This window comes from Nyctereutes procyonoides, unplaced genomic scaffold (assembly GCF_905146905.1).
Source record: "Nyctereutes procyonoides isolate TBG_1078 unplaced genomic scaffold, NYPRO_anot_genome, whole genome shotgun sequence".
NCBI lineage: Eukaryota > Metazoa > Chordata > Mammalia > Carnivora > Canidae > Nyctereutes > Nyctereutes procyonoides.
The window spans coordinates 34,843,511-34,858,906 of record NW_026575146.1 but is presented as its reverse complement, the minus strand read 5'-3'; the positions used below and the strand labels follow the sequence as shown (position 1 = coordinate 34,858,906).

The 15,396-nt window shown below is 43.8% G+C and overlaps 1 protein-coding gene across 4 annotated transcripts in view; it reads right to left on the bottom strand.

The window, feature by feature from the left end:
• Nucleotides 1-15,396, bottom strand: part of L3MBTL3 (L3MBTL histone methyl-lysine binding protein 3) — a 120,626-nt gene that overhangs the window by 37,312 nt on the left and 67,918 nt on the right. For all 4 annotated transcript variants that reach the window (XM_055311624.1, XM_055311625.1, XM_055311623.1 and 1 more), the window contains 3 exons: nucleotides 13,361-13,446; nucleotides 11,133-11,243; nucleotides 357-471 (listed from right to left, as the gene is read on the bottom strand). In XM_055311624.1, the coding sequence (XP_055167599.1) occupies nucleotides 357-471; nucleotides 11,133-11,243; nucleotides 13,361-13,446 (312 nt within the window). The remainder of the gene's footprint in view (nucleotides 1-356; nucleotides 472-11,132; nucleotides 11,244-13,360; nucleotides 13,447-15,396) is intronic.

The window sequence follows — 15,396 nt, the reverse complement described above, 5'->3', positions numbered from 1 at the left end:
CCAATGGTAGCATTTTGTAAAACTGTAGTAGAAAATCACTGCTGATACACTGAATTTTGAGAGTCTGACAACCTGTCTTCCCAAAATTCAGTATCAATTTTAAAAGGTGAGGAGTACTTCTAAATAAAAGTTAAAAAAAAAAAAGTATATAAACTTTGCTTTTTCAAACATCGTATTTTTTCTTTCGGATTTCTGTGACTGCCATGCAGTTAAAAATGTAGGAAGAGGAAAAGGATGACACAGAGAAGAAACGTACAGCGAGAAAGAAGTAGAAAGAAAAGGGTAGGAGAAAAAATGTCAAGCGCCCTACACAAGAACATGAAAACATTTATTTAAGTTATCCTTGTGTCTCTTACTCAAAGGAGGCTGAAGAGGATGCCCGGTTTTTGAACACCAGCCCACGGGGTGAATATCAGGGCAGTCTGCATCTACCCAGTAATCGTAGCAACTATTCCAGCCATCAAAGTGAACCTGGATAATAAAAAGAAAATCAGTACAATTCAGATCACAAGTATTCCCACAATAAAAGTTCTACCCACCATAACCATTTTCATTCTCTTCTAAATTATATAGATTTAATACCAAATAAATCTTTTCAATTGTTTAAATTACTTCATTTACACTATGAGAAAAAAAAAGGCACTTTTGACCTATCTTCAAATGACCTGTCCATCAATAAGTGTCTGGCCAGAGGCATTATCCCAGCAGTACGTCTACAGATATATTACGTACACCTTCCGACACTAGAACAACGGGAGTACGCAGCATCTTCAAATCAGCAACACCAAACCGCTAGTAAATATTACTAAAATAATGAATAAATCAGGGCAGGGAGGGAGGGGAGAGTGGAGAGGCAGAAAGGCCTTTCATGTAAATGTCAATTTTCTCAGAATTATGCTAAAAAGGCTTTTTAAACAAATTCAGTGTCCTATTAGAAATACACTCAGTTTACAAAATCTCTCTCCATCAAATGCATATCCAAGTATGATTTTTTTTTTCTCCTAAATAATCACAGCACCTCTCAAGGAGGTTTTACAGGGTGGTCAATGCCATCGTTTGTGGCCACCACGTGAAAGAGCAACTGGTCCTTCAGGCAGGGTCACTAGGGACCAGCTCTGTATCTTTTAAGTATTACATATATTTTATCTTTACGATAAAAAGATATGCTGAAAGCCTATATATATTTTGTTTTTACATCGTTTCCCAGATAGATTTCCTTCTTAAGTCTGTGGATCCCTCACTAACAAGACAACAGATGCCAACTGGATTTAAAAAAATCCAAGCATTAAAAGCTGAACAATAAAATTTCTAGAACAATGCATGAGTGAACGTATTTGTAATCTTACAACAAGGTAATATTGTAAGCAAGACACCAAACTCAAAAGCCATTAAGGGCAAGACTCCTCAATTGGACTACATGAACATTTAAAACTTGGGAGTGGCAAATATTCTGTAATGAGTGACAAATACCACAAAAAAGATGGAAGGCCCACGAGAAACCCGAAAAACACATTCATTACATATGCAACAGTGTACTCTGCTCCTTCATTTAGACAGATATCATATATCAACATAAAAAGATGAAAAGCCCAAAAGAAAGATGAAAAATAGATATCAACTGCCGATAAATAAGAAACTAAGTACAAATGGTTAGTAAACATATAAAAAGGTAATCGATTTCACTTATAACTAAAAAACTAAAAATTAAAACCACAAGATGCAATTCTTTTTTTTTTTTCCAGCCTGTCAAAAATGTGCCATTTTGGTGACTCCTAGAGCTGGTGAGAATGAGAATAAAAAGCTTTCTCATGAAAAAGAAAAAAAAAAAGCTTTCTCATGGACAGCTGACGGGAATATTAACTGACCAATATTTCTGGAGAGTTATCTGCAAGAACAGTACTTAAAATACATCACCTTTGACTTGATAATCTCAGTAACTCAACTGTCTGCAGTAGAAAACCAGGTGGGTATCCACCGTTAGGAGGCTGGCTAACCGAATCACGGTACATCTAGGGGACCGGACGGTACAGAGCTGTCACAGTACACATATACGGGTTCAAAAGAACGTCCTTCTTCTTGAATCCCACAATATTACATAGTACAATGAATAGCACAATGAATCCACTTTCTCAAGCTCAGAAGTCAGTTAATCCTAGAATCAGAGCCCACAGAATTCCCCACCTGGAAGAAATCACCGGCATCACCTTAAAGAAGACAAGGGACCATGCAGCTAGTCAGGATGAGGAACCGAGCCTGAATTCAAGGATCCAAATAAAATTGTTCCTCATTCACATACTTTGAATATAAAAGTTGCACCTACAGAAAATTACTGAGCTCAAAATAACCCTTCGCTTTCCTGGGATCAAAAACAATGTTCACCTAACAGTGAGGTGACATTCACGATAATTTTCTAAAACGATCAGTTTAGGCTGTCCATGCCAACCAGTAAACGAACAGACATAACTAAGAGTGTTAAAATAAGTTTAAAGTGTCCTAATTCTCAACTAGCAAAGTGCTTACCCTTATTTTACTAGAAACATGAAACTTTCCTGTTTTCTGACCTTGCTATTCCTAAATTCCATTACTTTTACGCTGAAATTAATGTTCATATCATTCATGTTTCATTTGTTGTAGATGAATCACTAAATTTTTTTAAAAAGATTTTATTTATTCATGAGAGACACAGAGAAAGAGGCAGAGACACAGGCAGAGGGAGAAGCAGGCTCCCTGCAGGGAGCCCGACGTGGGACTTGATCCCGGGACCCCGGGGTCACGACCTGAGCCGAAGGCAAATGCTCCTCCACTGAGCCACACAGGCGTCCCGTATCACTCAATTTTTAAAAATCTAGGTATCTTCTTAGAGCAAATGTCCTCAATCCTAACAAATAAATGGATGTCTACTCTGGATACACACCAGAACTTTGTGATGATAAAGAGAAAGAAAGAAAAAAAAAAAAGAAAGGCTGAGCCTACCTAGGAGGTTGCTAATCCACGGGTTTGGTTCTGTGCACACACCTGCTGTTTGCTCAACTGCTAAGTCACTGTGCTGTGCACTCAGAATTGAGACCCGTGGACGTTGACTCGTTCGTTACTACACACCACACGGACTCTGAAAATCTCAATTATCATCATAAATAAAAGGGCTCTTTCTAAAGTTCCCTCCCATATGACTTAAAGGATGTTTATGGCAGACCTAGCAGCTAGCGTGTCTGCGGACACCACAAGCTTCCGGTGTTCGCAGAAAGTGACCCCCTCAGTTGGCAGCGGGAAGTTATCTATCCGGGACGAATATACTTCAGATACTACAGACAAATCTAATACCTCCTATAAACGAGGTGGGCAGACAAACAGGAGGATGTTAGTAGTTCAAGGTTCAATTTCAGAGATAAAATTTAGTTTAGATATTATGAACGGAGGTAACAATAAAATCCTATCTGCTAAGTGCCAAATACACATAAGAATGCATCTGAATTGCAATTTACATGTTTAATGCAATCCCTATCAAAATACCATGGACTTTCTTCAGAGACTTAGAACAAATTATTTTAAGATTTGTGTGGAATCAGAAAAGACCCCGAATAGCCAGGGGAATTTTAAAAAAGAAAACCATAGCTGGGGGCATCACAATGCCAGATTTCAGGTTGTACTACAAAGCTGTGGTCATCAAGACAGGGTGGTACTGGCACAAAAACAGACACATAGATCAATGGAACAGAATAGAGAACCCAGAAGTGGACCCTGAACTTTATGGTCAACTAATATTCGATAAAGGAGGAAAGACGATCCACTGGAAGAAAGACAGTCTCTTCAATAAATGGTGCTGGGAAAATTGGACATCCACATGCAGAAGAATGAAACTAGACCACTCTCTTGCACCATACACAAAGATAAACTCAAGATGGATGAAAGATCTAAATGTGAGACAAGATTCCATCAAAATCCTAGAGGAGAACACAGGCAACACCCTTTTTGAACTTGGCCACAGTAACTTCTTGCAAGATACATCCACGAAAGCAAAAGAAACAAAAGCAAAAATGAACTATTGGGACTTCATCAAGATAAGAAGCTTTTGCACAGCAAAGGATACAGTCAACAAAACTAAAAGACAACCTACAGAATGGGAGAAGATATTTGCAAATAACATATCAGATAAAGGGCTAGTTTCCAAAATCTATAAAGAACTTATTAAACTCAACACCAAAGAAACAAACAATCCAATCATGAAATGGGCAAAAGACATGAACAGAAATCTCACAGAGGAAGACATAGACATGGCCAACATGCACATGAGAAAATGCTCTGCATCACTTGCCATCAGGGAAATACAAATCAAAACCACAATGAGATACCACCTCACACCAGTGAGAATGGGGAAAATTAACAAGGCAGGAAACCACAAATGTTGGAGAGGATGCGGAGAAAAGGGAACCCTCTTACACTGTTGGTGGGAATGTGACCTGGTGCAGCCACTCTGGAAAACTGTGTGGAGGTTCCTCAAAGAATTAAAAATAGACCTGCCCTACGACCCAGCAATTGCACTGTTAGGGATTTACCCCAAAGATTCAGATGCAGTGAAACGCCGGGACACCTGCACCCCGATGTTTCTAGCAGCCATGTCCACAATAGCCAAACTGTGGAAGGAGCCTCGGTGTCCATCGAAAGATGAATGGATAAAGAAGATGTGGTTTATGTATACAATGGAATATTCCTCAGCCATTAGAAACGACAAATACCCACCATTTGCTTCAACGTGGATGGAACTGGAGGGTATTATGCTGAGTGAAGTAAGTCAATCGGAGAAGGACAAACAGTGTATGTTCTCATTCATTTGGGGAATATGAATAATAGTGAAAGGGAATATAAGGGAAGGGAGAAGAAATGTGTGGGAAATATCAGAAAGGGAGACAGAACATAAAGACCTCTAACTCTGGGAAATGAACTGGGGGTGGTGGAGGGGAGGAGGGCGGGGGGTGGGGGTGAATGGGTGACGGGCACTGAGGGGGACACCTGACGGGATGAGCACTGGGTGTTATTCTGTATGTTGGTAAATTGAACACCAATAAAAATTAATTTATTAAAAAAAAAGAATGCATCTGAATTCATGTAAAAATTAACAATGCAAAAATTAATACTAACCCTAATCAAAATCTCACTCTAGAAGCCCAGATAACATAACTTATTAAAGTCTGTATAGTTGTAGTTCATCTTTCATGACTTTCACTACTTCAGTTGCTGGCATATTAAAAGGTCTTAAAAAAATCAGGCACTTTAGTAATGTTAAGTGATAGCTTTCCTCTTGCTGGGGTCTATTTTGAAAAGAAATCAAAAGTCTGACAAACAACAAGAAAAGAAGACACATAAACATATAACATGAAGTATTTAAGACTTTTATAAACCGAAGAGACCTATAAAACATTTATAATACAAATGTTCCACTATAAATATACTTATATATGAAAACAACTCAGCAATAATGTTGATTTTAATAAAAATTCTCAAGAACATAAGATGAGGGGCTCCTGGGTGGCTCAGTTGGTTTGGCGAAGGACTCCTGATTTCCGCTCAGGTCATGACCTCAGGGTCGTGGGACAGAGTCCTGGCCAGGCTCCACGCTGGGTGAGGGGCCTGCTTAAGGTTCTCTCTTGCCCTCTCCTTCTTCCTCCCACCCCCACTCTCACTCTCTCTAAAAGATAGAGGGGAAAGAGAAAAAGAAAGAAAGAAAGAAAGAAAGAAAGAAAGAAAGAAAGAAAGAAAGAAAGAAAGAAAGAAAGAAAGAAAGAAGAAAAGGAAAAGAAAGAACAATTACAAATCAAAGTATAGTGAGGAAGAGTTAACTCACACATATTTAAAATTATAGTTTAAGAAACTGGCTGCATTTTCATCCAGAAGCATTATTTGGAAACTATGAAGCCTTTGTACATGTTATTGACAGCTAATCAAGAATAAGACAGGTAATATTTTAGAAACGAGCCTATTTCTTAAAAAGAAAAAGGCCTGCCGTGTGAAAGGCAACTCCATAAAGCACATTTCGGGCCCAGGTGCTTATCTCCACTCTCTTCTGAAATCAAGGTTAAATATGCGAAGGTATGAAGCCAGGAGGACACGCAAGGAGACGGAAGGTGGCTGACGCGCGAGAAGCGTGAGCCCAGGGAACGCGGGGTGGGGAGGGGGTGACTTACAGTACAGAGCGGGCGGGGGGCATGGCCCGGTGCCCCACAAGGCAGGACGGGACATGCTGGTGCACTGCATGGAAGCCACGGAGGGCCCTGTCCGGGGGCAGCCGGCAGGACTGGGGAGCCCATGGGGAGCCACCTGGAGCCCATGTGGAGCCCATGGGGAGCCCACTTGGAATACAGGGGGAGCCCATCCTGAGTGCACAGGGAGCCCACCCGGAGTGCATGGGGAGCCCACGCTCCCCGGAGTACACGTAGAACCCACCTGGAGTACACGGGGAGCCCACCTGGAGCCCACAGAAGCCCACACGGAGCCCACAGGGAGCCCAGGAAGAGCCCGTGTGGAGCCCACCCAGAGTTCAGGCGGAGCCCATGAGAGCCACACAAGCCCATGGGGAGCCCACCCAGAATGCACAGGGAGCCCACCCAGAGTCCACAGGGAGCCCATGCGGAGCCCACACGGAGCCCACATGGAGCCCACGGGGAGCTCACTCAGAGTACACAGGGAGCCCATGGGGAGCCCATGCAGAGCCCACCTGGAGCCCATGGGGAGCCCACCCAGAATGCACGGGGAGCCCACCCGGAGTCCACGGGGAGCCCACGCGCGCCCATGCGGAGCCCACCTGGAGCCAACAGGGAGCCCACCCAGAACGCATGGGGAGCCCCGGAGTCCATGGGGAGCCAACGCGGAATACAGGGGAAGCCCACCCAGAGTCCACCCAGAGTCCATGGGGAGCTAACGCGGAATACAGGGGAAGCCCACCCGGAGCCCACCCGGAGCACACAGGGAGCCCACGGAGCCCACGCAGAGCGCACCCGGAGTCGGCGGCCACCCTCCAGTGAGCCCACCCGCGCAGGGCCTAGAGCCAAGAGGCAGGGCGGGCCGCTGGCAGGCAGGGAGCCCAGGCCGCGCGGTCCTCCGGTGACACTGGCAACCCTGCGGGCTTGGGCCGGGGGCCCCCACCTCCCGCCACGGGCGGGCCACCGGGGGCCCAGCTCGAGCCCGCGGGCATTGCTCCTGGGGAGCAGCCGGCCGGCCTGCGTGGCAGGGCGGCCGGGGAAGCCGCCGCGGGCATGGGAATCAGGTCATTGGGGCTTCCGGGGGAGACACAGAGGCCAGGGGAAGTGGGGAGAAGGGCGCCAAGTGAGGACGGCCTGTCCCGAACCTCAAAACGCAGAGCTGTCATTAAAATGCAACATAGCTTTTGGCAAACAGAGTCCATCTCTCTAAGCAAGTAAAAAAAAAAAAAAAAATCAGAGGAGCATGAGAGAAAGTATAAGAAAGTCAAGGGCTCAGCTCAAGGGGTGGACGCCAGGCAGGGGAGAGCGTGACAGTCGCGTCCCCACCATCCCTCAGGCAGCACTTCCAGCCCGAGGGAGCCGCGGTCAAGCCTGAGCCTCCACGGTGAGCGGAAAGCAACGCCAGCCCTCGTCACAGAGCACGTGGCCACGGCTGGGGACACGGTCTCCGGAGAGGAAGGGCTTGGCCCCCAAGCAGGGGCGTCTGGGCGACGGCGCTGCGACAGCAGTGGGGGCGCACGGGACACGGCTCCCCAGCCCCCGCGCCACACCCAGCAGAGGCTGTGCCACACATGCGAGGAGTCAAAGATGGGGTTCATACAGCCCGGCTTTTTTTTCCCCTGACATTTGTTCATGAGCAACACACAGAGAGGGACAGAGGCCCAGGCTGATGGAGAAGCAGGCCCCTGAGGGGAGCCCGACGGGACTCGATCCCAGGACCCCGGGGTCACGGCCTGGGCCCAAGGCAGACGCCCAGCTGCTGGGCCCCCCAGGCGCCTCTACACACCCTCTCTTAGAGAGTCACAGAAAGGTGTGTTTGAACAAGGTAAGAGAATACGTTAAGAAAAACAAGTACGTGAGTCAAAAAAATGAAATACGACATAGTCTGTCAGCAAAAGAGCAGTTTCAGAATGCAAGGTCGGGACGAGGCCCCGAGTAGAAGCACCCAGATTACCGGGGCCGGTGCTAGGTGGTAGGAAAAACAGGTCAAGGGGAAAAAAAGGCTTAAAAAATACACTTGGGCCTTTAACAGAAAGAAACGTCAGACTCCTCGGAGCGCTTGTGAACGTACATTACGATGAGCACAGAAAATTAAAAAAAAAAATCAAGACACAAGAAATTACCAACTCCAGGAAAACCAAAATGTCCTAAGAAAAAGACTACTTTGCTCAGCAGTGAACAATGCTCATTTACTCAAACTAACATGAACACGGAACATTGAGAAAAAAATTCTTTAAATGAAGCGACTATCGAAAGGGTAAAGGGAAGGGACGGGTGTGGCCAAGAGCTTGATCTTAAATGATCCAAATGGGAAGAAGGAAATTAGACCTAAAATTGACGGGTTGAGAAACAGCAGGACACAGACCCCCAAAACGTAAGGAGGAGGGCAAAAACATTCCGCTTGTCTTCCTGCAGCGTCTGATGAAATATGTGAACGTCCTAAACATTTCAACTGTAATAACTCAAAGAAGGTGGATCTTGCTCAGCTGAAGAACTGATTTCGTCCCTAAGAAAATACTAAGGTACGCGAATGCCTCAGTCCCTAGAGGCTCTTCCTTCCCAGAACATGAAGAGGCACGTTCTTGCTGCATCATCTCCCGTAGGATTAGAAAAAGTCCTACTAATGAAAGCTTTTGATATTCTCAGGAGCCTCTGATGAATCCTACACCTGGGTCACCGTCACCTGCTCACTGACCTTCCAGAGATTTCAGGAACACACAGGGATTTGCTCAGTGGTTCACCTTTAGCTATAAAACTCACACCGCAAGCTGTGAAAAGAAAACTGTCAACTACACACCCTATAACCGGATCTTTTCTGGGTGTTAAACCACCAGACGCTGTGTTGGAAAGAGAACTCAGCCAGAAGCAAAAAGAGCTGGAATCCAGTCCGCACTTGTCTGACCCGCTCCCTGCCCTCCCTACCCATTCTATAGTCTTTGCCCTCAGCGGGCCAAAATCCTCTCGCATGTAAAATCAGAGCTCATCTACTTTTTTTTTTTTTTTAATGAAAGTAATTCCATGTATTCCTGAAACCAGGTAATTAAAAAGAAAACCAGGGGGATCCCTGGGTGGCTCAGTGGTTTGGCACCTGCCTTTGGCTCAGGGCGCGATCCTGGGGTCCCAGGATCGAGTCCCGCTCCCTGCATGGAGCCTGCTTCTCCCTCTGCCTGGGTCTCTGCCTCTCTCTCTCTCTCTCTCTCTCTCTCATAAGTAAATAAATAAATCTTTAAAAAAATTAAAATTAAAAATAATAAGAAAACCTAATCATTTATAATTCTAAAAAATCATTCATAGTCACTCCTAATCCTAGGACCCCAGGAGAAGCACTGTCATTATTTTGGCCAGTTTCTTTCTATAATAGTCTTTCAAAACACAATACCAGACATCATACACAGAATAGTACATCTGGGGCTTTTCACTTGCCAATATTGAATATTTAACATCGTACAGATAGACCAGAAATTTATTTCACCTATATCCTACTGTGGCTGTTCCTCATCGTAAATGCTGTAAGCAGCATGGCTCTATTTTCCTTATAGTCCTTATCTTTGCAAATTCCCCTTTGGTTCATTGTTAATACAAATCCCTAGGATCGAAATTCTTGAAATAAAGGGTAAGCTACGTTCAAGACTTTTGATCCCTTAACCAAACTGCTTTTTAGAAAGGGCCGAGACGCTTTATGTTCCTACCAGGCATGTAAGAGAATAAACTTTTCATGCACCCAAATGAAAACACACATTTTTTTTTCTATTCTGACCAATTTGATTATTAAAAATAATATTTTCCTTAGTTCTACATTTCCTTGATCACTTAAAAAAATATTCTAGTCCTACAATACTCTAATTGCTTTAATGATTCACATTATCACACCAAGGACAAGTAACAGGAAAATGTACTCAAGAAGATTAACCGGCCCTCCATTATTTATAATTTCTAAAATCTTGTATGATTATATAATCTTTTTTTTTAAGATTTTATTCATTTATTCATGAGAGACACAGAGAGAGAGAGGTAGAGACCCAGGCAGAGGGAAAAGCAGGCTCCATGCAGGGAGCCCGATGCGGAACTCGATCCCGAGACCCTGGGGTCACACCCTGGGGCAAAGGCAGAGGCTGAACCGCTGAGCCCTCCAGGGATCCCTGATTACATAATCTTAAAAATACTGAATCAAGCAGTGAAATTCCTATTATACACATTATTCCACATTATGCAACACATGCTATAATTTTTCATGCTATAATTTTTTATATATTCTCTAATTAGAGATAGCTGAATATGTGATTTTTTTTTAAGAGCGTAAGTTTAGAATCCGAGAGCCGAGGAGTGTGACTTCGCTCTGCGTTAACTCCTGACCTCCTCCCGGGCCTCGGCTTCAGATAGAATAGTGACCCCAGTCTCCTGCACGGTCATCGCCACCAGTGTCGGACCACGGGAGGACGCTGCCACCCGTAAACACCACGGAAAGGTGACACCTATTTCTACCGCCGTCGTCATTCACAGAGAGACTCCAGACGCCGCAGGGAGGCCCCACTTGGTGCCTGCACCCCCCCTGCACCCCCCCGCTGCCCCCGAGATGCCCAGTCGGCTTCCCCCGCTGGGACTGTTGCTCTTGACTCAACTGCACTTCTGTGCCACTCTTCTGAAGGTCACCTCCCCTTCGGCCCCATCGGGACCGCTAAGGGGACGCGGCCCTGGGGCCTGCAGCGACAGGCTACTAGGGACCAGACTCCTGACGTTCCGAGCAAGGGCCAGAGGGTGAAGGCAGGATACGCGACCTCCCGGACGGCGGGCACGAACCCGAGAGCCTCCCGCGCCGCTCCGCTCTCAGCCTCAGGTCTTAGGGGCTCAATGGCCGCACTTCGCAAGTCCGGGCTCTGCTGACGCCCCCGACACCTTGGCAGCAACAGACCAGAGGAAACCCCAGCGGGGAACACTCACTTTTATTCGGTGGTCATCCGTGTCTGCAACTGTCGCGACTCTAATAAACACAGGATTTCTTTTGTCTATGACTTCAAGCTTCATTTTTTTCTGGAATCCATGCGGAGGTTTCTGCCGTAGAGAAAAGACGACACGGTAAGATCTGGAACAAGCGAGGGTGGGCTGAGCCGCAGACGCAAGGCGGGGTCAGAGAACAACCTCAAACCTGGAGTCCCCACAGCAGCCCTGGACCCCACCCTCCCCGTCAGAAACCTCAATCCCGAGCTCTGGCCAAAGCCTGGGGCGACAGAAGCCAGGCGGCAACTGGCCACAGGAGCAAACAGAAAGCACGAGATCTTCAGATAAAATTCAAAACCTTGTGGTTGTTTGATTAGCCAGAGGGAAGGCAAGAGGTTTTCTCATGAGTTAGAAGGAGGTGTCTCTGCAAAACCCAACAAGCATAAAAATAGCCTATAAAAAGAGAGAGGAACGAACTTTAAAGTGACACAGAGAAATGACACAGAGATTAGAAATGGTCACGAGACCATGCAAAAGATGGATCTTTAAAAAAAAGAAACGAAAATAAATAAATAAATAAATAAATAAATAAATAAATAAATAAATAAATAAATAAATAAATAAGGAAAAAAATAAATAAAAAGAAAAAAAAAAAGAAACGAGGCCACGCAAGACGGAATCAGCCCGTAAGAGTGGGACTGAGCAGGGGGCAGCGTCTGTCCTACACCTGAGCCGCCTGTGCCTCGTGCTCAGCACAAACCCGGAAACCTCCGACAAGGCAACAAGCTGTAGAAGGCAAGGTGACGGCCAGGTTAGGCAAGTTGCCCCCCTTCTGGAAAGTGGGTGCAACAAAACTCGGGCCCTGAAAATGAAGTGTGAAAACTCTGTGAAAGAGAAAAAACAATCACAGTGCAAGGGCCCTGAGGCCACACTAGAGAAAGCAGAGGCATCAATGCGACGGGAGACACGAGACTGATGCTGAGTGATGGGATCCCGTCCAAAGCAAAGTGCGACGCGCGTCTTCTAGGGAGTCCAGGAAAAAGAGCGCCTCACTCTATTTGTTCTTAATTCCTAGGTTTACGATCAGATGGATTCATGCACATTCTTTTATGTTGCTTTTCTTCATGTAATATACTTTTTTCTCCCCAAAATTTTTGATGTGCTTTTCTATATTTGGGCCCACACTTCTAATTAACTCCATCATTAAAAACTCTAGCAATTTATACCCGAGAAAATCAGTTTTAAAGACAAACGTTGTTTATGATAGACTGTGTGTCATCAAAACTATCTTTGAGATATTAAATGATTTTCCCTTGAATTTACAGAAAAATAGAAATTATAAAGGAAGTTGTTAGAGATTCAAAAAAAAAAGAAATTAAATACATTTCATTACTTATTCTTCCCTTGCAAAGAAATGAGGTTTACTTTGAATCTTAACAACAGTTAAGATTATAAGATTATAAAACTTAACAGTTTTATGTTAAGATGCAATGACTCTGGTTAGAAAGTTACTATAACAAAAGCAGGTGACCTTGTATTTTGATGATTAAACATGTGGGTTGAGAGCATGAAACTTAACATCTCAGCTTGCCATAAACAAACCCAAAGCAATTGTTTAAAACAATTTTAATCAGGGGATCCCTGGGTGGCGCAGCGGTTTGGCGCCTGCCTTTGGCCCAGGGCGCGATCCTGGAGACCCGGGATCGAATCCCACGTCGGGCTCCCGGTGCATGGAGCCTGCTTCTCCCTCTGCCTGTGTCTCTGCCCCTCTCTCTCTCTCTCTCTCTCTCTCTCTGTGACTATCATAAATAAAAAAAAAATTTTTTAAATAAAAATAAAAAAAATAAAACAATTTTAATCAGAAAATATCCTGTCTTTTTTCAGTTTCTCAGAGTATCTAGCTGGAAAAACAGAAGTTTGCCGTAAGATCGCAACTCATTCCATAACAACTCAAGCAGAATTTTCTTTTTCCAAGGAGATAAGACCAAGGTGAAAATTTTCCAAGGAGACAAGACCAAGGTGAAAATACTTTCTGGATGCAAACAACAAAAACCCCAGTAACAATTTCGACTTTCAAAATTGTGAGAGGTCAAAAACCTGTCCTGTGGTCTTGTTTCCCTCCCCTTCCTAGTCCGGCTCGCTAGTACTAGCTCTTTCTATTCTTAAATGTCAATGAATGAACACTCTTGTCAACACAAATTAATCAAAAAGTGTAAAACAGATTAACTCACCACTTTGAAAGCTCTTGCAGGGGCAGGTAAAGAATTGGTTTCTTCTAAGTATTTATCCCAAGAAAAATGTTTCACATTTGGATAACCTAAGAAAGAAAGAAGTAAATCCTGTCAGGTTTAACCAAAATGATAGTGAGAACCATAAACGGACCTGTAAAATTATGATATATTGTTATTATGACCTACAAAATTATGTTCATATTCCACATAACTTTGAACACACCCAGAACAAATTATAATAATTACATTGCTTTCATCTTGATCACGACTCCTCTATTACCTTTTTTTAAAAAATTTTTTAAAGATTTTATTTATTCGTGAGAGACATAGAGAGAGGCAGAGACACAGGCAGAGGGAGAAGCAGGCTCCATGCAGGGAGCCCGACGGGGGACTCGATCCCAGGACCCCAGGGTCACGACCTGAGCCGAAGGCAGACACTCAACCACTGAGCCCCCCAGGGATTCATCTTCTATTACCTTTTAAATAAGAATTTAACATATAGGTAGGTGTATAATTTATATTCTCAGGTAAGTCTCATATACAGATACACACAAACCAAAGTACCCTGTAACGTCCAATTCTACTCCTACTAATCTAGGAAAATCTCATGTGCACACAGACAATGCACAGCTGCTTAACATAAAAATGTAAAAACAAGTCTATTAACCATAATATACAAAATGTGTAAATATGTATATTATATATAATATATATAGTACATATGGAATAGAAAGCATTTAGTAAAAATGAATGAGGCAGATTTACATAAGCTAAAATATGATATATTCCAGACAATGTCATCATATTGTTAGGTCAAACAACCAAAATCAAGTCATGGTATAGTATTTTCTTTTTAAGATTTTATTTTATCTTTAGGGAGAGAGTGTGAGTGGAGAGAGAGGCAGAGGGGGAGGGAAAGGGAAAGGGAGAGACTAATTGATAGCGGACTCCGTGTGCTGAGCTCCGAGCCTGAGGGGGGCTCGATCTCATGACCCTGAGATCATGACTGGAGCTGAAACCAAGACTCAGATGCTCAACCCACCCAAGTGCCCCAGTCATGTAAGGGTATTAATAAAACATGTAGAAATAACTATTCCTCTTTCCTCCTGCCCCCATGTTTTCCCTCTGAGTCCAAAATCCATTAGGCAGGCATGAGCAGGAATTAACAGTGGCTCAGAGGCATGGGAAATTGGCCAATAAAGAGGATTGAAAACATAAGTAAATATACTGAGATACAGGAAGGCGGGTCTCTCACTGGCCGTAAAAAGAAGTATAAATAGAGAAAGTATGAAACTGGAATAAACTGAGGGGTCTTGGCTAATGATACAAACTCATTGTTTTCAATGTCTAAACAGATACAGAAACATACATAATTTTTTAATACTTTCGCATGGATGCACTTCCTAACTCTATTCTCTGAGAGACTGAAGTAGCATCAGCCCACAGCAAGGAGCACATCTACTGCTTAGATGGGAGTCTGAACGAGGGAAAGTACAAGATAAGCCTAGCTGTGCCAGAAAGTAGGAAGTTCTCAAAAAATGATTAGAACACATCAAAGGACATAGTAACCAGCTTAAAGGGACTCCCGCTGACCAAATCTGAGAAAATCTGGACCTAAAAATAAATAATACTGGTTAAAGATTATAACCCATGGATAAAAACAGTAAGAGACAAATAAATTAACTGAATGGATAAATGGGAAGATGTGAAAGCTATTCTTTGCAGAAGAATACCAACTAATTATGTACAAGGAATAAAAAAAATTAGCATTTAGCAGCTGTCAAAATAGTAACTCATACTAGAAATATCAACAGATGTTAAAAGTAGTGAGCGGGCAGCCTCGGTGGCGCAGGGGTTTAGTGATGCCTGCAGCCTGGGGCGTGATCCTAGAGCCCCGGGATCGAGTCCCACGTCAAGCTGCCTGCATGAAGCCTGCTTCTCCCTCTGCCTGTGTCTCTGCCTCTCTCTCTCTCTGTGTCTCTCATTAATAAATAAATAAAATCTTTTAAAAAAAATTAAAAATAAAAAAAGTAGTG